The sequence below is a fragment of the Sarcophilus harrisii genome, chromosome 6 (assembly GCF_902635505.1).
Source record: "Sarcophilus harrisii chromosome 6, mSarHar1.11, whole genome shotgun sequence".
In the NCBI taxonomy this organism is placed as follows: Eukaryota; Metazoa; Chordata; class Mammalia; order Dasyuromorphia; family Dasyuridae; genus Sarcophilus; species Sarcophilus harrisii.
Genome location: NC_045431.1, coordinates 240,423,722 through 240,449,113, shown reverse-complemented (window position 1 = coordinate 240,449,113; position 25,392 = coordinate 240,423,722). Strand labels below are relative to the sequence as shown.

Sequence of the window (25,392 nt, the reverse complement as noted above, 5' to 3'; positions counted from 1 at the left end):
TGTTCCCACAGAGCTGACATGGCAAATAGAAGAATTCATATCTGGTCCTAAAAGCACTTGGAAACCCACCCATCAGCTCACCCAGAAGCCTTTGTGCTCAGTACTGGAGATACAAAAAGGTCCCCCATTCGTATATTTTCCTATTTCCTCCCTGCAGCTTATTTAACTTTTCCTTGGAGAAGTTGGATTCTTCAAAAAAACAACCGCCCAAAAAGGAATTTGAATTCTGTGCCTTTAGCATCTGAAGGCCTGTCCTGGGGAAGAGGGATCATAGTTGTTCTCCTTGGCCCTAGACGGCAGAAGAAGGACTCCTGTGTGCAGGGAGGGGAGTCAGGTTTAGGTTTGATGTCAGGGAAGGGGGAAAGGGAATATGCATTTATTAAGCGCCTACTAAGTACCGGGTACTGCTGGAAATGACATCGCGCTTTCTATGGTCCCAACAGCTCTGGTGGTAGGGGGGTTATGAGCCCTGTTCTACAGCATAAAGGGGCGGAAGCCTCCTCCTGAGGTGCCGGCCGCAAAGCTCGGGAGCTTGTCCCATAAAGAAAGGCTTAAGGAACATTCTTGGCCACCACGCGAGGGTCAGCCTTCCGAAGGTCACGAGCAGGAGCCCCTGGGCCGGGTGCTCCCCACGGCCAGGAAAAGCCTCCCTGCCCTTTCTCGCTGCCACGACCGTCGGCGCAGGAGTCCCATCCCTGGCTGCTCGGGCCCAGTCTGCCCGGGGTGGGAAGGGGCTCCCAGAGAACCAGGGCTTAGCCTGGCACCGGGCACCCAGGATGCTGGCTGGGGCACGGGGTGCCAAGCTCATCCTTCGCAGCCGGTTCCCTTTGCTGCTGCCCCACGCCTGACAGATGACCGGGATCCCCCAGCCCCAAAGGATAGATGCGTACTTGCCTGCACCACTGAGCCTACTGGGCGGAGGGTGACCGGAGGCCGGCCGTGCCCAGGGGTCTCTGCGGGGTCCCGGGCACCGGGGAAGGGGAGGCGGGGGACGCTGAGGCTGGCAATCGGGGGGCGTGTGGGGGAGGGGCTTCCTGGCTCCCCGGGCCAGCTTTGCGGGGTGGGGGAGGGGCGGGCAGGAACGTCCGCCAAGCGCCCACTATGTGCCAGGCAGGGCTACGTCCCGTGACCAGGACCACGCAGTCAGGGGCTAGGGCTGGGAGCTGTGAGGTCAGAATGGGGTGTTTTAAGGAGGGCGGGAGTGCGGAGGGTTAGTCACGAGGAGGGGGGAGTGAAAGCTGATTGGCTTGGCTGCGGGCAGGTGGACACGGGGCGGTGCGGGCCAGGGCGGAGGTGCTGAGGGACTGGGAGGCTCCTGGGGGCACAGGGTCTGGGGGCCGGCCCTTGGCACGGGAGGGGCACATCTGCACCCAGAGAGCCCCCAGTTATCTTTGGATGAGCCTCCATAGGCGGGGCCAGGGTGCAAAAGAAGGTGTTCTGGGGGGGGAGGCTTACCCCCCAAAAGGGAGCTGGGGGAGGGGCCAAGGCTGGGGGGGGGTACTGTGGGGCAGGCCAGGACCCCTTGGGCAGGGAGCCAATGGGGGGGGGGGCCCCCCGCAGGGCCGGGGGCGGGCTCACCCTGTAGTGGGTGATGCGAGTCAGACCTATCTCTGTCGGTAGGGGCGCAACGCTGGCTCTGCGCGCCCCCGCCCCTCCACAGCTGCCCCGGCACGGACGCCGCGGACCCCATCGGCAGGGGGCGCGACGGCGCCCAGCGGGGGATCACGACGGCGCACGACCTCGGCCGGCAGGGGGCGCAGCTCCTCCTCGGTGCGTTCCTGTTTGTTGGCGCCGGCCGCGGCCCCCCCGCAGTCGCCGCCCCCCCTAGCCCCGTGGCTGCTGCGGCGGCCGGGCCTGACGGGCGGGTGGTGCTCGGCTGCGCAGGCGGGGCGAGGGCCGGAGCCGAGCGAGGCGGGGCGGGAGCCGGGGCCGCGGAGGGGCCGGAGCGGAGCCGGAGGAGGCGGAGCAGCGGGCGCGGGCGCGGGCGTCAGGGGGCGGCGCCGCCGCGTGTAGGCCGGGGCCGAGGCCGGGGCCGGGGAGGCCGGGCCGGGCCGCGGCGGGCGGAGGGCCTCGCTGTGCGGGGCGTGGAGGTCCGTGAGCGCCAGGGCAGCGGCGGCCAAGGCAGCGAAGGGGGCTACAAGATGGCGGACCTGGAGGCCGTGCTGGCCGACGTGAGCTACCTGATGGCCATGGAGAAGAGCAAGGCCACGCCGGCGGCGCGGGCCAGCAAGAAGATCCTGCTGCCCGAGCCCAGGTGAGAGGCCCGGGGCCGGCGCGGGGAGGGCGGGGGGAAGAGGACTGGGGGCAGCGATCCCGAGCCTGCTCTTGCCCCAGCCCGAAATTGATCCCAAACTTCCCAGAGCCTGAAACTGACCCAGCTTGAAATTGACCCAGCCCGAAATTGACCCTGAAACTTCCCAGAGCCTGAAACCGACCCAGTCCGAAATTGACGCTGAAACTTCCCGGAGCCAGAAATTGACACTGAAACTCCCCCCTCCCCACTCCCCTTCAGCTTGAAACTGAGCCTAAACTTGACCCCAGCCCCTGCTCTTAAGACTGACCCTGTCCCTAAACTTGGGACAGCTCTCTGCCCTCCCCCACTGTCTCTCCGTCCCTGTCACCCCGAGCACCCCAGGGACCTCAAGCCCCACACTCGTTAGCCTCCACCTGACTTCTGGCAGCCCCTTTATTCTTCATGCCGGCCACCCCCCCACCCCTCACCGCAGTGTGCCCCTCTAGCCCCTGCCAGCCCTGGACCTCATCCTTACAGCTCCCGTGTCCACTTCCAACTTCTCATTCCCCAGCGCCCCTCAGCCATTCTTTTTCCCCCCATTATCTCCTTCCTTACAGTCTGCTCCTTTCCCTCTAGTCCCCTCCCACACGCTCACCTTCAACCCTCCCCCCGTAAACGCTATCTGCTCTTCATCTTTCTTTGTCCTCTCCTATAACTGTGTGATTTCTCTAACGCCGCTCACTATCGATAATAAGCATTTATTAAGCGCCTACTTTGTGTCACTTATGCTGTGATAAACAGTGGCCATACTAAGACAACAAACTAAAGCCGGCTCCTGCCCTCAAGGAGTTTACCTTCTCCCTGAGGATGTTTCCTGTGGCCTGGCTGGGAATCTGGGCCCCCTCTCCTTCCCACGATTCACTCACCCCGCTCACGGTCATTGGCTCGGACCTTCCCTGATTCCTGCCTCTCCCTGCCCCAGCAGCCTCCTGGCCTGTACCTGTGCTGGGGCTGAGGTTCCAGGGGAGGACGGTCTGTCCTCCGGGAGACTTTCCCCCTTGGAGGTGGAGTTAAGGAGTGTCTGTGTCTTTGCCCCGAGTCAGGGAAGGAGAATCTGTGGGGATTGGGGGGGTGAGGTCTCCTCCAAGGCAGGCAGCCCAGTGTAAACAGCCTTGTTGCCCCCCGCGGTCCCGACTGCAGCGGGAGCTCCCCTTCCACTTGGGGGCCTGCAGGGAGGGTACAAGTGCGTTAGTGTAGACCCGGGTGCCATCTGTCTGTTACACTTGGGAGAAACACCCGCCGCTGACGTCAGGCCTTCCCGGCCACCTCTGGCCTTCCCTGGAGGTACCTGGGAGGGCCGGAGGCCGGCTTTGTGTACAGTAGCCATCTATCACCTGCTGATTGCGCGGAGCAGCCGGGGGGCGGCCGGGGAGCAGGTCCGCACTCTTGTTTGCGAGCCGGGAGATGGCCCGGCCCTGCCTGCTCTCCGTTGGGGACGCCCATCCCGGCTGATGGGGCGAAGGCCCCGCGGGGCTCCCCGAGGAGGGACGGCCTGCGCGCACATGGTGCTCGGGGCAGGGTTCTGAGCATGAGCTCACCCTGGGTGTGACTGTTTGGCCCGGGCCCTCGAGCAGCCAGGCCGGGTCAGGGTGAGCCGTGGGGGCCGGGTCAGGGTGAGCCGTGGGGGCCGGGCCGGCCCGTGCCCTCGCTGCTCTGAGGGCATCTCCCTGCCCACTTTCACACTGACTGAGGGGGGGATGGGGGAGGGGAGCTTGACCGCTGCTGCTAAAGGCCTCCCTTGGGGGCCCCTTTCTCTTCTGACTGCGATCAGATTTCTCAAAACAGGAACTGGGGCTTAGTGTGAGCCCGGGGCTGCCCAGGGAGCAAGGACAAGATGGGGCCCGATAAGTTCAGAAGTTGCCAGGAGGGGGAAGGAGGAAGCTGGGGAGCCGTGGCCGCCTCGAGGTGGGGCGCCCGAGTGCACTCGGCTGCCCGAGCCCAGCTCGCCGCCCCCTGTGCCTCCCACCCCGGATGGCCGGGCCTCGTCACCTGCGTGGCCTTGAACTCGCTGCATCTCGGCTTCCTCCTCCGTCAGACTGTGGGTGGGGGCCCGATGTTCTCTCGGGGTCCATCCGGTTTTCGAGCCGTGCTCCCGCTCTCTCTCGTGGGCGGGAAGAGTGATCACTGAGACCCGGGCCTGTCAGGGATGGAGACTCCCCCAAGGGCCTTCGTTTTCCTCATCCATACAGGCAGAGTCTGGCCTCGAGGCCGGCTGTGTCTGGGACGCTGGGACGAGAGCAGCAGCTTCTGGATATTTGGGCCTCTCGCCTCAGATCCTCCTAAAACAAGCCCAGGAGAGAGCCAGGGCAGCACTTCCAGAAAGGCTCGTCCATCATCTTGTGCCTGTCTTACAGATGGGAGAAACTGAGGCTCAGGGGAGGGAGAGGCCTCAGGAAGGAGATCTGACTTATCCGCTCCCTCTGTCGCCTCTCCTGTGTGTAGCTGCTGTTCTGGAACCCAGGCACCCAGTTCTGGAACCCAGCGCCCAGTTCTAGAATCCAGACACCCAGTTCTGGAACTCAGGTGCCCAGTTCTGGAACCCAGACACCCAACTCTAGAACCCAGTGCCCAGCTCTGGAACCCCAGGCCCCCCAGTCTCCCTCTCCGCGCCGTTGGCCATCGTGGGCAGAAGGGCCTTCTAGGCCTGCTTTGCTCTTGGCCACTTCCCGGTCTCTCCTCCCGTGGCGCTCCTTGCGGCTGTTCCGTCTTTCCTGTTCCTGTCCCCGCGCTGCTTGTCCTGCCAGCTCTTCTCCTGGTCCCAGACTTCCTGCCCGCTCCCGCTTCTCCCTCACCTCAGGCTCCTTCAGCCCAGCTGTTTCCAGTCATTGTCCCTTCCCTGTATGAGCCTCCCTGGGAGACTGGCCTTCCCACTGGGGCGCCTTGGCAGCCAGGAGGGTCCCCGGGGAGTCATCCTTGCCGGTGGTCGGGGCTCAGCTGCCCTGAGTCCCAGGGAGGCGGCGTGGACGCTCCCCCACTTTAGGTGCCTGGGGGACATATGGCAGGCCCCGGGCTTCCTGGCCCAGCTGAAATCCTAGTCGCTTCTCTCCCCAAACTCTGCTGGGCCCCGGGGCATGGGCTAGCCTTGGAACTGCCGCCCCAGGAGGACTGGCACCTTAGAGCTACCTGGGCACGGAGAGGCTGAGCTGCTTGCCCGGCCCCGGCCAACATGTGTCCTGGGGAGGCCCCGCACGGGACTCTGGGCAGGTACCAAGGCCAGCTCATGGGGTCGTGCCCCAGATGGGGGCAGGCTCTTTTGGTGGGAGGCACGGGCAGCGCCCTTCAGGGGGGGCCTGGAGCAGGCTTGGCTGCTGGCACTGCCCTTCGGGTCACACTCCCCCCACCGGCATCTCCACAGTGCCTCCGGCCTCTGAGCTTCCACCTCTCCTCGGGTCTTGGGTCACAGCCCGCTGTCTCTTTGGCACTTTGCCAGTCGTCTGGGCCCAGGACCCCAGGGGCATCAACCTGACTTCTCTGCTTGCCAGGCTTCCACCTTGTCTTGTGCCTTCCCTTTCCCCGCTCCAGCCCCAGGCCTTTGTGCTGTCTGTGCTCCCCAGGGAGCACTCCCTTTGAACCCCCGCTCTCCCCGACCTCCCGCGGGGCCTTGGTCCTGTAGCCATTGGTGCCTTGTCCTCCTGCCCCTGCCCTGTGTCCACCCGTGTCCACGAGCTTGGGCTGTCCGGTGCCTTAGAATGGAACCTCCCCAGGGGCAGGAACTCTTGATGTTGTAGCCGCCATGTTTGGCAGATAGGAAGCACATAATAAAAGCTGTTGGTTGGTTGGAGGAGTTCAGGGACCTTAGAAGTAGAAGTGGAGAGAGAGGCTCAGGGAGTGCAGGGAGAGATGTTGACCTGAGGACCCTGGGAAGGCTTCGAGGCCTTGGGGGCCCGTCCCTCACGTAGTACTAGGGAGCCCCTGGCGTTTACAGAGGGACGCACGTGACGCGGTCAGAAGGTCCTGTTCTGTGGAAGGCTCCAACTGACCCAGACCCCAGCAGGCTTTCCTTCGGTCTGTAAGGATCGGGACATTGCCTGGGAGGGGGGCACGTAGCCCCACGGCCGGAGGTTTCCCAGGGGTGGTGGGAGCAGCTGGCACATCATCTGAGGTTTGCTTTCAAGGGGTAGGAATTGCAAGATGGAGGAGGGGAAGGGAGGGAAAGAGAGAGGGGAGAAAGCTGTTAGAGAGGAGGGAGACAGACACAGGAGAGGACCCCGCAGGGCAGAGCAGCGGCTGCTCCAGCGTGACAAGCCGGGCTCTAGGGGCCAGAAGGCAGCGTGTCGGGCAGTGGAGCGAGCCCTGGACCACATGGTGCCGTTGCCGCCTTTGTGCAGGGGCCTCGGTTTCCATCTCTGCCTATAGGAAGCCCTTCCAGTCTCCCCGGTCTGTGCGGTGTCAGGGTGGGTGGCTTGTGGCAGCACCTCTGAGCGCCCTCCTCTCGGGGTTTCTGTTTCCGTGTCTTTAAGGGAAGGTTGTGGAGACCACGTGGAGCCGTGCTCTCTGAGATCCCTTTTTCAGCTGGCTCTCCAGGCCTGACCTGGACGAGGCAGGGGGAGTGGCCACCTCGATGGCCTCCCGGCTTTTGGCCCCTCTGGGCCCTCTCTGGTCGGCCAGGCCTGGAGACGGTTCTGGAGACCCGGCGGAGAGGGGAGAGGGGGGACGAGGCTCTTGGAGCCTCCAGACTGAAGGGGGCTAGGAGGGCACCAGGCCTACCCCCTGGAGCCAGGAGAGATCTGCCTCCTTCTCTGTCAGACAGATTGAGTTACATGTTGTTGTTCATTTTCAGCCCAAGACAAACGAGGTGCAATGTCGCACAGTCCGCCGGTGGCAGCTTTTACCCCTGGGCGTCGTTCACATCTTTCTCAGTGCAGCCCCGGACCCCAGGAGCCCGACCCTGGGGAGGGGAAGGCGCTGTGATAGGCGCCACAGGCCCAGCTCTTGCCCTTGTGGGGCCTCCAGTCACGCCTCCATCCGGCCCCTGCTCTTGCTCCCAGATGCTGGCACTCGGAGTCTCTGGGCTGGCGCCGCTTCTTGTGTGAGAATACGTTTGGGCACAGGGCGGTTGACGCCTTTTTTCTGGCAGGCAGGCAGATCTCCCACGAGCGAGAGCTTCTCCCAGGTTTGCAGAAATGAGTGAGGGGACCGTCTGGAGGAGCCCCTTGCAACCTTCTCTTCCCCTCTGGTGGGGACCATTTTGTCAGATTTGTAGCCCAAAGGTCTCGTTTTATAGAGGAGGAAACGGGGGCCCAGGAGGGCGCGCTGGGGGCAACAGGATGGGATTGGGATCCATGTCCACTGCACATTAGAGCCTCAGTTTGCTCGTCTGGAAAAAGCCAGACTTGGGACCTCCAGGGCATCTCCTTGCTCCAGATCCTGGGATCTCCAGAATAGAGATTCCCGGCCTTCAGGGGCTGCTTGTGGGGCCCTAGAGGTGCACGGGGGGCGTCTTGGAGCAGGGGACAGGGACCCCCGGATGAGGCCATCTGCAGGTGCCATTTTCCCTCAGCTTCCTTCCCAGCCCACAGAGGCCGCTTGGGGATTCTGACAGGGCCGCCTCAGTGCCTTGGAGCAGCACCTTCGGTCCCAGAGGGAGTCATTGAGAAATATTAATAAGAGGCCCCAGAAGATGATGTGCTGCTGAGGAAGCGGTGGCCCCCCTCCCAGGAGCTCCCCGCCTCCCACAAAGGAGCACTTCCCAGGAGAGTCCTAGGGTAAAGGCAGCAACCATTAAGCTCCCTGGCCTTCCCTCCAGCTCCCCAGGCAGAGTCCCTTGCGGTAGAGAGTCAGGCCAGTTGGTAGGAGCCCAGCCTGTGGGACTGTCGGGAGCTGTCTGGCACCCAGCCCAGCGGGCACCGGCTCCCTGCGGGACCAGAGCAACAGCCTGGGGAGGGGAATAGCAAATCACAAAATTGGATCCTTGGGCCCCAAACCGAGCCCTCTCATCCTCATAGGCTGGAGGCAGAGTGAGGTGGCCAGAAGCAATTGAGGCTCTCCTTAAGAATTCAGGTTCATTTTCATTTCCAAATTCTGTCCCTCCTCCCCACCCATTGGGAAAGCAAGGAAAAAGCTGTCATAAGAACGTGTAATGCAGTAAAACAAATTCTCCAATTGGCCACATCCAAAAAAGGAAGAGAAGAAAGTGTGCTCCCGGCTGCCCCCAAAGTCGGTTCGGCCTCCCATCTGGAGGTGGGAACTCCCATCTGTTCCGTCGTGAGCCCTTTGGGGTTGTGCTTGGGCACCGTGTGGGTCTGAGTTGGTCTTTCAGACTTGATTATCTTTACAAAATTGTCGTCCTGTGTAAATCGTTCTCCTGGTTCTGGTCACTTCACTTTGCATCCGTTGATGTCTTTCCAAGTCTTTCTGAACTCATCCTCCTCTTCATTTCTAGTTGCATAATAGTGTTCCATCACAGTCATCACAGTCCACCCGTTTGGTGAGCATTACCTCAGTTTCCATTCTTTTGCCACCACAAAAACTGATGTAAATCTTGTTGTACATATGGGTTTGGTTTCCTTTTTTTCTTTGGAACATAGACCCGGTGGTAGTATGGCTAAATCAGCCAGTTAAATGGCGTTTAGGGGCAGAGTTCTAAATTTCCTTCCAGAATGACCGGCCTAGTTCACGGCTCTCAGATCTGTCATTGTCGCCTCGGGCAATCTGATGGGTATGAAGTGATACCTCAGAGTGGTTGTAATTTGCATTTCTCTACTTAAAAGCAGTCTTGTCAAACTCAAATAGAATCAGATCCCTGCTCTGGCATGTTGTCTTAGAAAACCACAAATTTACATTATCTATGTATTACATTTTTATTAACTTTGTTAAACATTTCCCAATTACAGTCTAATCTGGTTCCTGCCTCTCTCAAGAGCTTTGCTTAGTCTTCTGTTGGGTGGCGAGTTTGACACCTCTGATGTAGAGCATCTTTAAAAAATTACACACACACACACACACACACACACACACACACACACCCCATTGAGTGTTTGGCTTTCTTCTTCTGAAAAGTATCTCTTCATATCCTTGGACTATTTGTCAATTAGGGAGTGACTCTTTTTCTTATCAATTTGACTCAGTTCCTTTTATATCTTAGAAATAAGAAATAAGGCCTTTTTCGGAGAAACTTGCTGCAGAATTCCCCTTGCCCCAGTTTCCTGCTTTTCTTCTGAGTTTGTCTGCATTCGTTTTCTTTGTTCAAAAACTTTTCAATTTTATGTCATCAGAAGGATCCCTTTTACCTCCTTTGAACCTCTTTGTTTGATCTTGAGCTCTTTCTTCCCTTTCTATAGTTCTGCCAGGCGGCTTCTTCCATGCTTCTGTAATATCATCTTTTATGTCTAAATTGTGTGTCCATTGGGAGCTTATCTTGATGGATGGTGGGAGATGATGATCTTTCCCGAGTTTCTTCCAGATTTCTGCCCGATTTTCGATAGTTTTCATCAAATAGTTTTTGCGTCAATAGCTGGGATCTTTTGAGTTTATCCAAAACTAGGCTACTGGGTCATTTATTTCTGGGGCGCTTCACCTGATCTATTGGTCAGCTTCTACATTTCTACCCAGGACTGGTGATGTGAGGCTCTTTTCCTTCCCATTTAAAAAAATTTTAACTTGCTTATTCTTTTCCATTTATTGCTCCAGATAAATTTTATGCCTTTTTTTTTTCTAGCTCTGTAAAATAATCCTTTGGTAAGTTTGATTGCTGTGTTACTAAATAAGAAAATTAATTTATGTAGTAGGTTACTTTTATTACGTTGACTTCGCCTGCCCATGAGCAATGATTACTTCTCCAGTTATTTTGAATCTGTCTTTATGAGGAGCACTTTGTAATAATTCTGGGGCACTTCACCTGATCCATTCAACTTCTGTATTTCTACCCAGGACTAGATTGTTTTGAGGACTCTCAGATGGCTGTATAGTTTGAGAGCTGGTGATGTGAAGCTCCTTTTCTTCCCAATTAAAAAAAAAAAAATTTAACTTGCTTATTCTTTTCCATTTATTGCTCAGATGAATTTTATGTTTTTTTTCCTAGCTCTGTAAAATAATTGACCAATTACTTCTCCAGTTATTTTGAATCTGTCTTTATGAGGAGCGCTTTGTAATAATTCTGGGGCACTTCACCTGATCCATTGGTCAACTTCTATATTTCTACCCAGGACTAGATTGTTTTGAGGATTTTCAGATGGTAGTGTAGTTTGAGAGCTGGTGATGTTGTGAGGCTCCTTTCCTTCCCAATTAAAAAAAAAAAATTTAACTTATTCTTTTCCATTTATTGCTCCAGATAAATTTCATGATTTTTTTCCTAGCTCTGTAAAATAATCTTTTGGTAATTTGATTGCTGTGTTACTGAATAAGAAAATTAATTTATGTAGTAGGTTACTTTTATTATGTTGACTTGGCCTACCCATGAGCAACGATGACTTCTCCAGTTATTTTGGATCTGTCTTTATGAGGAGCGCTCTGTAACTGTGTTCCTATTGTTCCGGTGTGGATCTGAGGAGACAGGCCCCCAAGTCCTTTATGTTGTCTGTAGCTATTTGAAATGAAATTTCTTTTTCTAGTTCTTCCTGCTGGGTTTTGTTAAATAATCTGCGAAAATGCTGATGATTGATGATCCTGCAACTTTGCCAAAATTGCTGATTGTTTCAGTCATTTTTCTGTCGAGACTTGGGGGTTCTCTAAAGGAACCATCCTATAATCTGCAACAAGTCATGGTTTGTTTTTTCCTCTTTGCTCATTCTTGTTCCTTCTGTTACCCCCCCCTCCCCTTATTGCTTCAGATCGCGTTTTGAGACAATATTGAATAGTAATGGAGATAATCCTTGCTCTCCCCCCCATCCTATTGGGCTCCCCTTAGACCCCGAAGCCCCAAGCCCTATATGGCCACCTGCTTCTGCAGTAGAAAGGCCTCTTTTCCTCTGTGAGACAGGGGACAGGAAGCACTCGTCCTTCCTCTCCCTTCCCCCCCCTCCAACCCACAATGGTTCCCCACCCCCTCTTCCCCAGTCACTGCAACCACAGGCCAGGCTGGGGAGGGAGGAAGTAGTCTTTTCCCACATAGGGCAGTGTTCTCTCTGCGTGCCCTCCAGCACTGTGGGCAGGACGACCCCACCGGCCCCACCGGCATCCTTAGAGCTGGGAGGGACCTTGGGGAGCTGGAGGGTCAGAGTTCCGTGTCTGCTCCTAGGCTGGGGGGGTGGGGGGTGGAGATCCTGAGCCTGCCACTGTCCTGGGTGGGTGGGGGTCCTCTGCAGAAAATGTGAGGGACCAGAGGAGGAGGAGGAGGCGGTCACAGGCTCCTTGCCCACTGCGGGCCCAGACCAGAGGGAAGCGGAACATCTGGGAATAGGCCAGAGACTGCCCTGCCTTAGTGACCCGTGGCTGATTCGCACTCAGGCCATGGCAGGATGGTTCTGTGGGTGGAGCCAAATTCCCCAACTTGCCTTTGGCGGGAGGTACAGCCGCAGCCCTGCCCCGTCCCACTTGGGAGGACCTTTGGGGCCCATGGGAGTCCTGACCAAGTTAGGGTTTTCCCAGGGCCCTCAAGGACGCCAACGGGCTTGAGGGTTAGACCATGTGCTTTCTGGGAACTTGGGGCAAAGGGCCTTGTTTCACAAAGTCTCCCCCACCCGCCATTTGGGGTTTTTTTTTTCTTAAATATGAGTAACAATGTTTAGCATTAGTTTTTTTTAATTTTCAGTTCCAAATTCTCTCCCTCCCCCCTCCCCCGCCCAGAAGGCAAGCCGTTTGATAGAGTCTACGTGTGCAGTCACGCTAAGCGTTTCCACCCCCCGCGGCGGAGTTCGATGGCCTCATACCCTAGAAGGATGTGGCGACACGGGGAAGTGTGTGCGGCCGGGGGGGCGTAGGGAGGGCGCTCGGGGCCCAGGAGCCCAGTGGGAGAAGGACCAGCTCTAAGCCTACACCCCCTGCCCCTGCCCCCCCCCCCAGAATTTAGTAAGGCCTGCTGTGCTCCAGGCAGTTCTGAGGGCGCCAGGTGCCCCTGCCCACAGGGAGCTTACCACAGACGGTTGGCGAGTGGGGGAGGGCACAGGAAGGGCTTTGGCGGGTGAGCCTGGAAGGCAGCGCAGCGTTCCCAGAGGCTGAGGGGAGCGTGGCATCCGCCCTGTGTTGGGGAGGCAGCCCCTGAGGAAGGGGCGCCTGCAAGGGGATGGGCAGAAGGGCACGGTCCTGGCAGGGGCAGCCCACCTTGAAGCTGGGAGGGCTCAGAGAACGGGGAAGCTAGGAAAAAGAGCCCAGCGGGCTATCAGCGTTCGGGGGCAGCAGCTCAGGATGGGTCTGGATGCAGAGGTTGTGACATCCCCAAGTAAGAAAGAGCATAGAGAGGGCAAGGTGGAGGGCTCAGGACAGACCCTCGAAGGGCACCCACAGGCAGGTCAGGCGGAGAGGTAGGAGGAGACCCAGCCGTGTCGTAAAGGCTTTTTGGCAAAGCAGGGAGAAGGAGCGTCAGGGCAGGCGCACGTAGGCCAGCGGCGCCTTCCCTCACTCCCCACAGCTGGGCCCACAGCTCTTCTCCGTTTCAAGTCTGGAAGAAAAATAGAGCCATCCCCATTCAGCCAAGTTTTATTCAGTCCCTGCAAAGCTCTGCTGGGGCCAGGGCGGGAAAGCCCCCAAAATCCTCCCTTCAGGCAGCTTGTAGTCTAGTTGGGGTAAGATAAGGAATACGCTTGAGTCAGCGTGTGTGTGTAGGCTGAGATCAGGGGAAAATGTCCTAAGAAATCGGAGAGGAGGAGGTCGCACCCAGCTGGAGGGCTCAAGGAAGGCTTCCAGGCCCAGGTGGAGCGGAGAGAGGTCCAGGTAGAAGCCTCGAACTCGGCTCAGGAATCGGCAGAAAGAGGGTTTGTGACAGGGGAGTGACATCCTTCCAAAGTTTATTGAAAAAAAGGGGAAAAAAACAAAAAGCTGGGTTTTGAATGACCTCAAGTGATCGGAGATCAATTGTGCCGATCTAGGAAGACCTGGATCTTCTAGGGCAGAATTTACTAGGGATCAATAGCAAATTCTCCGTTTGGGTTTAAGAAATCAATGGCACAAATGCTGTGGCTCTTTGCCTGCTTGTCAAAGGATTTGTTTCCTCAGACCAGCGGCCCTCAATGTGGACTCGAGGTGTCCAGAGTCAGCGAGCATGATCAGGTAACCACTGTGCCCGGCACTGTGCTGAGTGACCGCACGCCTCACGGAGCGCTCAGTCTGATGGAAGAAGCTGGAAAGGGGCCTTTTGATGAGCAGGGGCTGCTATAATGACCTGTGGCCAAGGCAGGAAGTGACCCGAGGACGGGGCCACTGAACTGGTTCGTCCTTACATGGTGATCCATGCCGAGGTGATGGAGGGCATGGATCAGACATAAGGCCAGAGGCCCCCTGGACACAGCCTTAAACCACGGCAGACGAGGGGGGCCGAGTACTAGGTGCTTGTTTCGGAAAGCCCAGATGGATCCAGAGAAGGGCAGCCAAGACACTGACGGGGCTGTGGAGGCCCGGGCACAGGATTAGTTTGAGCTGCACACGAGAAGAGCAGGGGGCTTGTGAGCCTGTGTTCAGGCGTTCAGAAAAGGCACAAAAGTAGGTCCGATTGGAACTACATGGAGGAAGCAGCTTTGTGTGCCCAGAGCTGTCCAGGAGCCTCGTGGCCAGTGGTGGGTCTCAGTGACCATGTATGTTGTAGAGTCCTGTTCACATGCGGCTGTTGAAGGGCCTTCCAGCCCTGAGGGTCTATTCACTAAAAGCCTTGGAGCAGGAAGGGGATGGGATGAGATCTGTACCTTAGGGAGGTTATTTTGTTCTCAAGGAGTTTGCATTATACTTGGAGGGGTATATCTAGAAGTTAAGTAAAAAAAAATATATATATATATATATATGCATATATATGTATTATATATGTATATATACATAGCTATCTAGAGATATCTATATCTGTATTTCATTTCTATATATTACTATATTTATTTCAGTCAATCAGACAATCAATGTGCCTGTCATCTATTTATCTAATATCTGCTGATATCTAGCTAGATATTACAGTGTCATTTCCCTAATCTAGATACTTGTAACTTGAAATGTATTCCAGATAAACCGAGTTACTTCTCGTTTCTTCTTTAGGACATTACATCTTAGGTCTCTCCTCCTTTATAGTAGACATTTTTAGGGAGGTTATTTTGGCAGCTTTGAGGATAGGGAGACCGGACAGCGGTCTGGGCGACGGGAGTGAGGGCCTGGCCGAGGGCGACAGGCAGTGACAGGGAAAGATGCCCAAGGTGTTGCCGGCGAGTTGGCAGCTGATTGTGCGGGTGAGGAAGAGGCAGAATCAGGAGGGACTGGAAGGGTGACAATGCCGGCAGTGAAATGGGCGAGGTCACCGCAGGGGAGAACCCAGTGTGGGAAGCAGAGAGGAATGTGCTGGGAGGGATGGGCACCTGAGCCCTGTGAGGAGCACCTGAGCACTGTGAGGAGCATGGCTCTGCCACTGAGTGTCCAGCAAGTGAGAGAGGTCCGAGGGAGTCAGCTTGGGGATCTTGGGAAGAGGGGATAGGCTTTCAGCGTGCACTGATGAAGTACACTCTCACTGAGGATGCAGACACAAGTGAAATGGTTCCTGCCCTTGATGGGACAGGCTAATATATGGATGTACATAGGAAACAAGACAGTTTGGGCGTCGTCTCCATAGTGATGCTCGAAAGAAATCTGGAGGAAAATCAGGGCTGCCCAGAGGCCTCAGTGAGAACGGATGGGCAGTGAAGGGACTGGAGATGAAGTGACGAGTGGGTGGCCTGAGAACGCCAGCCCACAGCTCAGCTAGTGCAGAAAGTGAAGGCCGCGAGGTTGCGTGGGAGGGTGGAGATGGCGTGTATCCATGGAGGGCCCTCCAGGCTCCCACCCAGTGCGCCACCCTGCTGTTTGACCCACTGCCTGCCCTCTTCAGTAGCTTCCTAATTGCTCTTCCCACCTGGATCCTCACTCCTTTCCGAGCCATCCATACCCTCAGAATGTTATTTTTTAAAACAACTTTTATGATTTAACCTTTGTTTCCCATGATCCCTCCTTTCCCCCAGAGAACGCTGACTGGGTACAAGGCACTGGGAGAGGTGTTTTTGTCTTCGAGGTACTCAGTCTGGTAGGATATGGGAGATCCTTAGAAGGCACAAGGCTGGAATTCTGGGCCAGGCCGCTCCCAGGAGCTTGGGATGATTGAGGGGGAAGAAATTTAGGCTGGAGTGGAGAGTCGGGCTGCCTAGACGGCGAGGGCTTCCGCCAGGTGACGCGGGCTCTTGCTGGGGCTCCTTGGGGGGTTTCTAGGCCAGGGATTCCAGCTCTGAGGCCCCCCCTTCCCAGCTCAGACACTGTGGGGTTTGGTTGGGGGGAGGCCCTCAAAGCTGTTCCTCAGCCTGCCAGTGTGGCCCCCTGCCACCCACCCCTAGTCTTCTTCTGTTCCTTTTCCTTCTCACTAGCCCCATCCTCCTCCTCTACCTCATGGCTCACCAGCTGTAGGTTTTAGATCCTCAGCCATCTTGTTCTTCCCTTGCCCGATTCAGTGGTTTCCTGCTGTAACCCCCCACAAGGGCCCCTTCCACTCTCCCGTCCCCAAAGTTCTCTGTCTGGGCGCCACTTCTGGCCGTTACCGATGTGCAGCCCAGGGGTTTGGATTTGGGCCTCCCCTCGCTCCCCGAGGGTTGCTTGTGTGGGGCGGGCACTCCTACGGACCCCGATGAGTCAGGTCCGGGCTGTGTGCCTCGAGCTCCCTGCCCCAGGACATCCCCCGCAGGTGTCCCAGCAGCCCCTTCTCTGGCTTCCCCTTCCAGGCTCAGCTCCAGTCTGTTTCTTATATTTTTTATCTCCTGAGGCAGTTGGGGTTAAGTGACTTGCCCAGAGATATTGTCCGAGGTCAGATTTGAACACAGATCCTCCTGACTGCAGGGCTGGTGCTCCATCCACTGCACCACCCAGCTGCCCCTCAGTATCATCTGCAGGAGACCCTTCCCAGCTCCCGGTCAGCACCCCTGCCGGTGCCTTCAGCCCCGTGTGTACCTTGTTTGTCCCTAGTAGTTCCAGTGTGGGTCTCCCCCATGAGAAGGCAAACTCCAAGGGAAGTGGCTGGGTTTTTGCCTTAGCTTTCTCGCCCCTAAAACGGGGATGATAATCTGCACAGGGTTGTCAGTCAGCAAGCATTAAGCGCCAGCTGTGTGCCAGGTCTTCTGCCAAGTCCTGGAGAGAGAAAGGCAGAAATGGCCTTGTTCTCCCTTATTCTCATGGGAGACAGTGGTCAGTCAGCTAGCGTTTATTAATAGGCCGGGCGCTATGGAGACAGAGGGGCCCTGCCCTCCAGCAGCTCGTGGGCTCATGGGAGATTGTTTTGAGGATCACCAGACAACACACATTCTCTGCCAGTCTTCGTGTACTATTATGGCGTCCCTCCTCCTCTGGGAATAAGCAGAACTTCACAGGCTTCTTAAGGCGGGCCTCCGGTGCCTCAGCCAGCTGGGGTGTCTTGGGTTGTGCTGGGGTCGGGGGGTCGATGCCCCTGCCCCTCCCCACCAGCTGGCTCCGGCTCCGAGGGCGGCCAGGGGGCACCGGCTTCACCAGCTGCTCTCCCCTGTATCCCACAGCATTCGTAGTGTTATGCAGAAGTATCTTGAAGACCGAGGGGAGGTGACCTTTGAGAAGATTTTCTCTCAGAAGCTTGGTGAGTGAGGGGGGGTATCGGCCTGGCTCCTGCCCTCCCACCAGGAACCTGCCGAGCCCCTGGGCCCGCGGGCCTCCCGCTTCTCCCTCGCTGCCAGCCTGGAGGCCCTGAGGCCCTTACACGGGCAGTGGGGGCCCTGTCGGCAGAAGCAGGCTCCGCTCAGGGAACCCCACAGGGGTGGGCCTCGGGGCTGCCTCCCCATTGGAGGCCGGGGAAGTTCCTCCTTTGGGGTTTTTGTTTTTCTGAGTTGCAGCTTCCCCTCGGCCAAGGCTGCAGCTGTGCTAGGGCCCGTTGGTGGGACTGACAGGAAGGGGCGGGGTCCTTCCTGTGGAGGGGGCCCAGGCTGCTGGCCAGCTGCTCTGCTCCTCCAGGAGGCTTCCTGCTGGCTCGGCTCAGGCCCTTCAGGCCCGTCCCATCAGGCCCGTCCCATCGTGGTGGGCACGGGCACGGCTTGTCTGAGACCAGCCCTGGCCTGCCCGGCCTGAGTCTCCTTCCCTCCCTGCCTCTCCCCGGGGACACATCAAGTACTGCCTAGAACCAGCCTGTGCTCCTTTGTGCTGGTGGGGGTCACCTGGATTTGACCTCTGCCTTACACGTACCGCACAAACTTACACGTACCACGCTCACCATGCACACTCATGCACCCTCGTGCACACTTACCCCTCACACGTGCATTACTCACACACCACATACTCATGCACACATACACACATACATCGCACGTGCATGGCTCCCGCTCGATGGAGGATCTCTGTGACCTGTGCCCTTTCTCCCCTGCACTCTCAGGCTACCTGCTTTTCAGAGACTTCTGCTTGAACCACATGGAGGAGGCCAAACCCTTGGTGGAATTCTATGATGAGGTAGGTGGGAATCTGCCCCCCCCCCCCATCAGCTCCGGTCCGGCTGAGGTGAGGGGTGGGGTCCTTGCTATGGCAAGTGGTGTCTCCTGGACCCCTCCCACCTTCCGTGTTCATCCCACCTGGCAGAAAACCCTCCCTGGATAGTTGGGATGCTGTGGCCACTGAGATCATGTTCAGGCCCCAAAGACTGATACAGATATTAGTGCTAGAGTCACAGAGGGAAGCTCTCGCGTGGGTGACGTTGGGACAGGCCCCTCGGGGACCCCACATGACTCCTGGGGACTTGTTATCAGATTAAGAAATATGAGAAGTTAGACTCTGAGGAGGACCGCGCCATCAAGAGCCGAGAGATCTTTGATTCATACATCATGAAGGAGCTGCTGTCCTGCTCACACGTGAGTGCCGCCACCCTCCGACCCTTTTATCCCGTGCTGGCCACAGCCCGGTCGGAGAAAGGCCTTGGTTGCCGTGGGTCAGGCCGCCCAGAATCCCTCTCACAAGTGATTCCTCTTTGGGAATGGGTGGGCTTTAAGCTGGAAGAAGGGAGTTGGGCTCCCGTCTCCCCCAGTCTCAGAACTGACGGTCACCCATCTCCCTTTCTTAGCCTTTTTCAAAGAGTGCCACTGAGCACGTACAGAGCCGGCTCCTGAAGAAGCAGGTACCCTCTGACCTCTTCCAGGTAAGTCTTGTGAGGTTCTCCCGCTTCTCCCCGCCCCCCTCCCCTGCCTTAGCTCCTCAGTCTGGATCTCCAGAGTCTCCGTTGTCCTTAGTCCTACCCTATCTTTCTCCCTGCTGCCGTCAGGTTAGTCCCTAACCTTTGACACAGCAAGATTAGCGGTGGGCACTTCCAGGCTTTGGTAGATACCACCTTGTGTGCCCCCCTCCTCCCAGCCCCCATGACACTTCTTGAGCAGTCTTGGGCCTGGGGCCTGTGCCCTGTCCTGAGGCGCTAAGTCCGGTGCCTGGGGCCTTTTTCCTCAGCCATACATTGAGGAGATTTGCCAGAGGCTTCGGGAAGACGTGTTCCGGAAATTCATCGAGAGGTGAGTTGGAAGGTCTCGGGGAGAAGACGGAAGGGACATCTTAGGAGAGGGCAGGGAGGAAGAGAAGCCTGGGCAGAGAGCAGAGCCCCAGGGGCCCAGTGTGGAGGCTCCCCTCCCCTCCCCCCAGGCAGCCACACCCAGTGTGGCTTTTTCTTGTCCAAGTTCTGTGCTTAGAGCACTTCCATGGCTGGGGGCTCGGCTTCACTGAGTGCTTCAGACTCCAGGAAGAAGCGTAGGGTCCAGTACGTCCACACTGGACCGTGCTCGGACCGGAACCATTGAAATTCTGATGGTCCCAGGCCCGGGTCCTATCGGTGAGAATGAAGCAGAGGAGCCGAGTCCGTCCCCCAGGAAAGGGTTGGACCCTCCCTGCTGGCCACCCCCCCTGAGGCCCAGGAGCCGTGCCGGCCTTGCTGCCCTGACCCTCGTGTCTTCCTGCTGGGCTTCCTTCTGTTTGGGGGGGGGCTGGTGCCTTGTCACTGTGAGGGGCAGCGGGAGGTGGGCCAGGCCGGGCCAGCGGCCAGACGGGGCCATGACCACCCACCCTCTCTGTTTCAGTGAAAAGTTCACTCGGTTTTGCCAGTGGAAGAATGTGGAGCTTAACATCCACGTGAGTAAATGCTGGAGGCCAGAAGCTTGTGGTCACACTTGCCTTGGGGTCGTGGGATCTTAGCTCTGGAGCCGAGGAGCACGTAACCCTCCCCCCCCATTGGGGAGGGTCTCACTAGGGTCACCTGGGTGGTTCGTGTCAGAGGCAGGAGGTGAAATCAAGCCTCCTGTCTCAAAGCCAGAACTCAGGGGCACCTGTTGCTCTTGGCCTTCCCTGGGGAGCAAGCAGAGGCTCCGAGGGTCCTGGGAGAGGGAAGGGGAGAAAAAGGTGCCCCTACTTTCCTGTGCCCATCTTCGGCCTCTGTGGCCCCGGGGCCTGGGCTTTGGGGGCCCCCAGTCACACTCACTCTGGCTCTGCTCCATCAGCTGACCATGAATGACTTCAGTGTGCACCGAATTATCGGCCGCGGCGGCTTCGGGGAGGTCTACGGCTGCCGGAAAGCCGACACCGGCAAGATGTGAGTGGCCCCGGCTTCAGGCTGGGATGGAGGGGCCAGGATGCGGGGGGAGATGGAGGGGCCAGGATGGGGGGGAGGGAGGAGCCAAGAGAGGGGGGGATGGAGACGCTGGCTCTGGTCCAGCCTGACTGGCTCCCTTCCCCCCAGGTATGCCATGAAGTGTCTGGATAAAAAGCGTATCAAGATGAAGCAAGGGGAGACGCTGGCCCTGAACGAGCGGATCATGCTCTCCCTCGTCAGCACCGGGGTGAGCCGGGCACCGGAAGGCCGCCTCCGGGGGCTCCCTGGCCGCAGGGCCCAGGGCGGCTGCCGCTCATCCTGCTTTTCTGCCCCTCCCAGGACTGCCCCTTCATTGTCTGCATGTCGTACGCGTTCCACACTCCGGACAAGCTCAGTTTCATCCTGGATCTCATGAATGGTGAGCCCCCCGGCCCTCCCCAGACGCTGGCTCGGGCCTGGCCGCCTGCACCCCGGGCTCAGCCCCTCTGTGTTCTGGCCTCTCAGGGGGGGACCTGCACTACCACCTGTCCCAGCACGGGGTCTTCTCAGAGGCAGAAATGCGCTTCTACGCTGCCGAGATCATCCTGGGCCTGGAGCACATGCACAGTCGATTCGTGGTGTACCGGGACCTAAAGGTGGGTGCGGCCCACCCGAGCCTGGCAGGCCCCTCTGGCATCTCATGCCCCCCACCTGGGCTGCGGTTACAGCCCATAACCGGGAAGTGGCAGGAGAGCCCCCAGCCCGGGAGTCTCCCCTGCGACCGTGATGGAGGCTCCCCTCCATCCCTCCGTGTAGCAGATGATCCCTGGCTGCTTGTCTCCTCCCAGTTAGGCCAGAGCCTGCTCCTCTCACCCTCTGGGGGAGGGTCCCCTCTTTGGCTTTCAACCTCCACCTTGGCCCACAGGCATCAGCCCTGACCCCCTTTCCCAGCCTCCCCTTGTTACTCCCCTCCTGCCCAGCCCCTCGCCAGCCGCGGGGAGGGGCCCCATCAATGTGTGTCCCACCCACAGCCCGCCAACATCCTGCTGGACGAATTTGGCCACGTGCGCATCTCGGACCTGGGCCTGGCCTGCGACTTCTCCAAGAAGAAGCCTCACGCCAGCGTGTGAGTGTGGAGCCCCCAGCGTGTCCCCCGGGCCCCCCGGGCCCCTCCCACTTCCTGCGGGGCCCTGGTTCCCGTCTAGCCCGGGTTCTCACACCAGGTCGCGCCCCTTGTCCCCACAGGGGCACCCACGGCTACATGGCACCCGAGGTCCTGCAGAAGGGGGTGGCCTACGACAGCAGCGCCGACTGGTTCTCTCTGGGCTGCATGCTCTTCAAACTGCTGAGAGGGTGAGTGGTTGGGGGGGGCCACGGGAGGGTTGGACTGAAGAGCCCCTCGGGGTGTGTGGGGCTCTGATCCTCCCAGAGCCGGATGGGCTTCCCTGGTCATCCAGCCCGCGCGTTCTGCAGATGGAGGGCTGAGGCTCCGAGGGGAAGGTGGCCAGGGCACAGCACACTAACCCCCCCCCTCCCTTCCTGGGGGGGGTGGCGCCCAAGTCAGAACAGGCTCTATCATTGCATGGAGCTTCCACTGCCTCTCGGAGGAGGGGGGGGGCTGGCTAGGGGAGGGACGGATGGAGGTGGGTATTTAGGGACCTACTAACCCAGGTGGGACGGCACCTTCCCCATCCAGGCACAGCCCCTTCCGCCAGCACAAAACTAAGGACAAGCATGAGATCGACCGCATGACGCTCACGATGGTGAGTGCAGGAAGGGCCCCTGCCCGCGCTGAGCATCCCCAGGGTTGGCAAGGAGCCCATGGGGACGGATGGGCTGAACCCGGGGCCCTGGCAGGGCGGCAGAGTGGGCGTTCATGGGGGGAGGGCAGGCACCAGGCGTCAGACTGCGCTCCTGGCCCAATGTTCGGGCGCCGCTCCTGCGGCCCCGGGTCGTCCTTGCCTTCCACTTATCTGCCAAAGGAGACAAAAAGATGCCACCTTTATTAGGGCCTCAAGGTTTGACATCCAGTCCTGTCAGGCGCGTAACCATGGGCACTAGAGTCTGCTGGGTGCCAGGCCCCACGATGCCAAGGGGCTCATGCGTTATTAGAGCGGACAGAACAAATGCCCAGTGTTTGGGGGACCCCTGGGGGGTCCAGGGGGTGTGGAAGATGACCACGGGTATCCTACCGAGGTAGCCCCAGCGGCTGGGTGGTGGATGCCGCGTGATCTGGTGAGGACCGCCATGAACCTCCTCCCCTGTTTTCTTTGCAGGCCGTGGAGCTCCCAGACTCCTTCTCACCAGAACTACGCTCCCTTCTGGAAGGGCTGCTTCAAAGGGATGTCAATCGGAGGCTGGGCTGCCTAGGCCGGGGGTGAGCACCAGGGCATCAGCCGCTCCTCTTGGGCAGGGGGCTGGCACCTGGGGGCAGAATTGTCAAGGCCTGAGCCCCCGGGCTAATAGTGCTCCTCCCTGTCCCCCAATCACCACAGGGCTCAGGAGGTGAAGGAGGACCCTTTCTTTAAGAGCGTGGACTGGCAGATGGTTTTACTGCAGAAGGTAAGCACACCGGCGAGGCTGGCACCCCTGGCAGGGGCGGCGGGGCCACCCCGGCCCTCCCTCACAGCCTCATCTCCTTGTGACAGTACCCGCCTCCCTTGATCCCTCCTCGAGGGGAAGTGAATGCTGCTGACGCCTTTGATATCGGCTCTTTCGATGAGGAAGATACCAAGGGGATTAAGGTACAGGCTGGGCCCCTTCCATCCCGCCGGGGGAGCCCCTGAAGGTGGGGGTGGTGCGGAAGCCCTCGGTGCAAAACTGGCACCTCCTGGGCAGCCCCATCCCGGGTATCGGGGCCCTGGCATCTCCTGGGCAGCACCATCCTGTGTTTTGGAGGCCAAGAGGCCGTGGGGTCCCCAAGCCCACGCCCGTGACACGCGCCCACCCTTTTTGTGCAGCTGCTAGAGAGCGACCAGGAGCTGTACCGGAACTTCCCACTCACCATCTCGGAGCGGTGGCAGCAGGAAGTGGCTGAGACGGTCTTCGACACGGTCAACTCGGAGACTGACCGGCTGGAGGCGCGCAAGAAGGCCAAGAACAAGCAGCTGGGTCATGAGGATGGTGAGCAGCTGCCCCTCGTGCCCCCAGCCTGAGCGCCCCTCCCCGGGAGCCCCACCCCCGCTCACTCTCTCCTCACCCCCAGATTATGCCCTCGGCAAAGACTGCATCATGCACGGCTACATGTCCAAGATGGGCAACCCCTTCCTCACCCAGTGGCAGCGGCGGTACTTCTACCTGTTCCCCAATCGGCTTGAGTGGCGGGCCGAGGGCGAGGCGCCGGTAAGGATGGGGCCGGGCTGGGCGGGGCCGGGCTGAACTGAACTAGGCCGGGCCGGACTTTTCTGGGCCGGGCTGGGCTGGGTGGGACTGGGCTGGGCCAGGCCAGGCTGGCGTGCCCCCCTCCCCACCAGCCTCCCCGCTCTCTTGGGCCTCTGCAGCAGAGCCTCCTGACTATGGAGGAGATTCAGGCTGTGGAGGAGACACAGATCAAGGAGAGGAAGTGTGTCCTGCTCAAGATCCGGGGGGGCAAGCAGTTCATCCTCCAGTGTGATGTGAGTTGGGGCCCGGGGCCTGGGGCCCGCGTGCGAAGGGGCTCGGGTGGCGGCTGCTCCTGCGCCCCTTCCGGGGCGGCCGGCGACGGGGGTGGGGGGAGGGCCCCTGGGATTGGGCCAGGGGTGCCGCGGGGGGCTCCATGCCTTGGGGAGCCTCTCTGACCTGGGCCTGGGCCGGGCTGGGGGGCAGAGTGACCCGGAGCTGGTTCAGTGGAAAAAGGAGCTACGGGACGCCTACCGGGAAGCCCAGCAGCTGGTGCAGCGCGTCCCCAAGATGAAGAACAAGCCTCGATCGCCTGTGGTGGAGTTGAGCAAGATGCCGCTGACGCAGCGGGGCAGCGCCAACGGCCTCTGACCCCCGGCACCGCCTCGCCATCCTGCCCCTGCCCAACCTTTTATAAACCTCTAATTTATTTTGTGGAATTTTTATTATTTTTTCCCGCCAAGCGGAAAAGGTTTTATTTTATAATTATTGTGACTTCCCGTGGCCCAGCCTGGCCCTGTGGCAGGGGCCCGCTTGTCCCCTCCACCTCCTGTTGCCAAGGCCATCTAGTACCACTGCTCTGACTCCCCCGCTCCCCAGCCCCTGGGGACCACCGGGTGGCCCTTTCTGTGTCTTGCTAGCAGGGACCAGGCAGGAGGCAGAGGACAGCCCAGCTCTCCCTGTTCTGCCCTCCGACGCCACCTGGGCACCTCAGCAGACTGAGCCGTGCGTGTGCCCCACACTTGTATCTGCTAGGAGAGCCGGGGGCCGACGCCCCTCACTGCCGCTCAGGGCTTCGGCCTTGGGAGCTCGCAGGATCGGGGGCCTCCCGGGATCTCCGCCACAGTGCCCTGATAGGACTGCCGCCCGAGTGCCCGTGCCCAAGTCAGGAAACCCGCCTTTGTCGCCCTCCCCCGTTTCCCCGCCCTGAAATTCGCAGCAGCCTCTTCCCCTTCCCACACCCTCTGGGGTCACCGTGAGCCCTCCGCCGAGGGCCCTGGCGCCCCCTGCCCTCCCGACACCTCCCCCCGGCCTGGCAGGGCCTCGGAAGCTTGCCCAGATTGTGCCAAATGGACTGACCTCATGCTCGTCTCAGGCTTCGCCACCCACTGCGCTGGTGAGCACAGGTTTCTGTCCCGAGTGCCCCCCCCCCCGGCAGGATTTAGGCTGGCAGCAGCAAGGGCCCCGGTGCCCGGAGCCGAGCCCCTTCCTCCCCCAGCCCGGGGCCAGCGTCACTGTCACTGTCTCCCTCGGCCCCTCCCTGGCCCCAGTGCCGAAGCCCCCCCCCCCCCCCCCCCCCCCCCCCCCCCCCCCGCCCCCGCCCCCCCCGGGTGCCCGCCGCATGTTCCCAGCCTCCCTCGCCCCGTCCTCCCGCCGCCGCCTCCGCGCAGTGTGTGATGTCCCCCCTCCCCGCCTGGGGCTGGGTCCGTGTGTGACGCCCCTGATCCCATCACGCTCACCCCCCCCCCAACACTCCATGTGCATTTCTTTGCCGATTTTTGAATGTGATTTTAAAGAGTGAAAAAAAAAGATTGAGTTTTTATAAAAAAAAAAAAAATGGCTTCTGTCTGCATGGTCTTTGTACTTGGTTCTGTCTCATGCTCTCTGAGTGGGAAGCTCCAGACGTTTGCGGCCCAGGGCAGGGATCCAGGGAGAATGGCAGCCTGGTCGGGTCCTGGGTTCAAATCCTAGCTTCATGCCTATAAACTATAAGCAGGTCCCCCCCTCGCCTCAGTTTCCTCAGTGAGAAAGCACATGAGACGGGCACCATGAAAAGCGCCCAGGATTTGCGGGCAGAGAACGGGCCGCCTGCGTGGGCCTGGGCAGACGTCTGTCGTGGCGGGCGAAAGATGAAACGGCCAAAGCA

At 59.1% G+C, this 25,392-nt stretch overlaps 1 protein-coding gene across 1 annotated transcript; it reads left to right on the top strand.

Moving 5' to 3' along the window:
• Positions 1–2,026: 2,026 nt before the first annotated feature.
• GRK2 (G protein-coupled receptor kinase 2) lies at positions 2,027–24,690 on the top strand. The gene is made up of 21 exons (XM_031943132.1): positions 2,027–2,254; positions 16,903–16,979; positions 17,766–17,839; positions 18,133–18,234; positions 18,444–18,518; positions 18,821–18,882; positions 19,441–19,492; positions 19,858–19,949; positions 20,097–20,196; positions 20,289–20,367; positions 20,454–20,584; positions 20,960–21,054; positions 21,174–21,281; positions 21,625–21,691; positions 22,205–22,305; positions 22,424–22,490; positions 22,577–22,672; positions 22,889–23,051; positions 23,134–23,270; positions 23,429–23,542; positions 23,733–24,690. The coding sequence occupies exons 1-21, from the start codon at positions 2,142–2,144 to the stop codon at positions 23,895–23,897; spliced, it is 2,070 nt and encodes a 689-aa protein (XP_031798992.1). The 5' UTR covers positions 2,027–2,141; the 3' UTR covers positions 23,898–24,690.
• The last annotated feature ends 702 nt before the right edge of the window (positions 24,691–25,392 follow it).

Excerpts from the sequence above, each read along its gene's own strand:
- GRK2 (XM_031943132.1), top strand. The coding sequence starts at position 2,142 with ATGGCGGACCTGGAGGCCGTGCTGGCCGACGTGAGCTACCTGATGGCC. Across the intron at positions 2,255-16,902 it reads ATCCTGCTGCCCGAGCCCAG|CATTCGTAGTGTTATGCAGA; the intron begins GTGAGAGGCCCG and ends TGTATCCCACAG. Across the intron at positions 19,950-20,096 it reads AAAGCCGACACCGGCAAGAT|GTATGCCATGAAGTGTCTGG; the intron begins GTGAGTGGCCCC and ends CCTTCCCCCCAG.